This window comes from Octopus bimaculoides, chromosome 11, assembly GCF_001194135.2.
Source record: "Octopus bimaculoides isolate UCB-OBI-ISO-001 chromosome 11, ASM119413v2, whole genome shotgun sequence".
NCBI lineage: Eukaryota > Metazoa > Mollusca > Cephalopoda > Octopoda > Octopodidae > Octopus > Octopus bimaculoides.
In genome coordinates, this window is record NC_068991.1 from 13384959 (window position 1) to 13386793 (window position 1835).

The following is a 1835-nucleotide window of genomic DNA, read 5'->3' on the forward strand; positions in this document are numbered from 1 at the left end:
TATATATATATATATAAATTCATACACGCACATAAATATATATATATATACATATATATATATAAATTCATACACGCACATAAATATATATATATATATCATTGTTCTGATGTATAGTTTTCCATGGTAGCTTGGTCAAGGTGAATTTGGTAGACAGACTATAAGATGCCTGTCATGCATATGTATGTGTATGTGTGGTAGTGATGGTATGTGTGTGTGTGTGTGTGTGTGTGTTAACATCAGTGTAACATCAGTGTTTGTTAACAAATTCACCATTCATGCGAAAACAGTGTCAGTTGTGTGTGCAGTCTTCTGTGAAAACGTGTCTGGCTATTTGCACTATTCATGTTCAAAAATGACGTAGGAGGTGGGGATGGGAATAATGCCTCACTTGGAAATGGATGAAGTTTGGTGACAAGGAAAAAAAAAAAAAAAAAGAACCCTTCCCCCCCATCTGACCATAAGAAAATCTTCCCCCAACGAGTTTCGTCTGGTTCATGCAAGAATGGAAAAGTAGATGTTAAAAATGATGCTGATTCTCATGATGAAGATGACACACGTTATTGTTACGTACACAAACACACTCAAAGACTTTCCTTGTTTTAACCCAATCAATACAAAATCAATACAAACCCATTAGGTCTTTTCATCTTTTATACTTGACATCTTATTAAATGATGAGATTGCTTCTGTTGTTGTTGATTGGTCAGTTGTTCAGTGCAGATGTTGTGGTGGTGGTTGTGTTGGTGGTGCTGGCATTGGTGGTGGGGATAGTAATTGATGTGGATGTAGTGATTGTGGTAGAGGTAGTAGAAATGGTGGTTGTAGTAGTCGTGGTAGTAGTCGTGATGGTATTGGTGCTGAGGATGGTAGTGGTGGTGGTGTTAGGATGTTAACTGTGCTGGTAGTGCTAGTGATACTGGTATTAGTGGTAGTCAATTGTGCTGGATGTGGAGTTGCATGGCTTAATGGTTAGGGTGCTGGACTCATGGTCATAAGATTGTGGTTTCGTTCCTTGGACCAGGCAATGCATTGTGTTCTTGAGCAAAACACTTCACTTCATGTGACCCCAGCCCACTTAGCTGGCAGAAATGGAGGTGGCAGTAATGACCAATGGCCTCCTTGCGCCATTGGTACATAGATGGTTGGTCTTACATTGTCCATATTTATGTCTCTTTTGTAGATTTGGTCACAGAAGGTGAATGATAAATCTGAAGAGGTCAAGACTGCGAAGAAACGTAAACGAGCTAATGAGGAATCTCTAAATGGTGGTGGTGGTGATGGTGGCAGTGGTAACAAGGAATCAGGTCGGCAGAATGGCAAGAAGAAGAAGAAGATTTTATCACAGGAAACAAATTCTAAACTGATTAATTTTATGTTCAAAAAAGACTAATGGACATGAAATATTAGATCATTGTATAAAGCATATAGTCACATTTTCACACTCATTCATTCATATATACACACACATATACATACACACACATACATACACACATACACACACACACACGCACACGTGTGTATTTAATGTGTGTGTTTATATATACATATATGCAGATAATATTGCATTACTTTGTAGCTCACTCTCGTATATATATGTGCGTGTGTGTGTGTGTGTGCGTGCGCGCGCATGTAAATGTATTTATATTTGTGTGTTGTGTATATATAGATATGTTATGTTTAGTGTTGACTTTCGGAAGATAGACAATTCAACACCATAACAAGAGACTGACTCAACTAAAATAATGATAAAAACAACAATAATTACACACACACACATATGTATATACATATACATCTATCTCTCTCTCTCTCTCTCTCTCTCTCTCTCT

The 1835-nt window shown here is 37.5% G+C and overlaps 1 protein-coding gene across 1 annotated transcript in view; it reads left to right on the top strand.

The window, feature by feature from the left end:
* The window catches only part of LOC106867383 (WD repeat and HMG-box DNA-binding protein 1), a 38985-nt gene extending 37156 nt beyond the window's left edge, over positions 1–1829 (top strand). The window contains exon 27 of the mRNA XM_052971559.1: positions 1184–1829. Within this exon, the coding sequence (XP_052827519.1) occupies positions 1184–1393 (210 nt within the window). The 3' untranslated portion in view covers positions 1394–1829. The remainder of the gene's footprint in view (positions 1–1183) is intronic.
* The last annotated feature ends 6 nt before the right edge of the window (positions 1830–1835 follow it).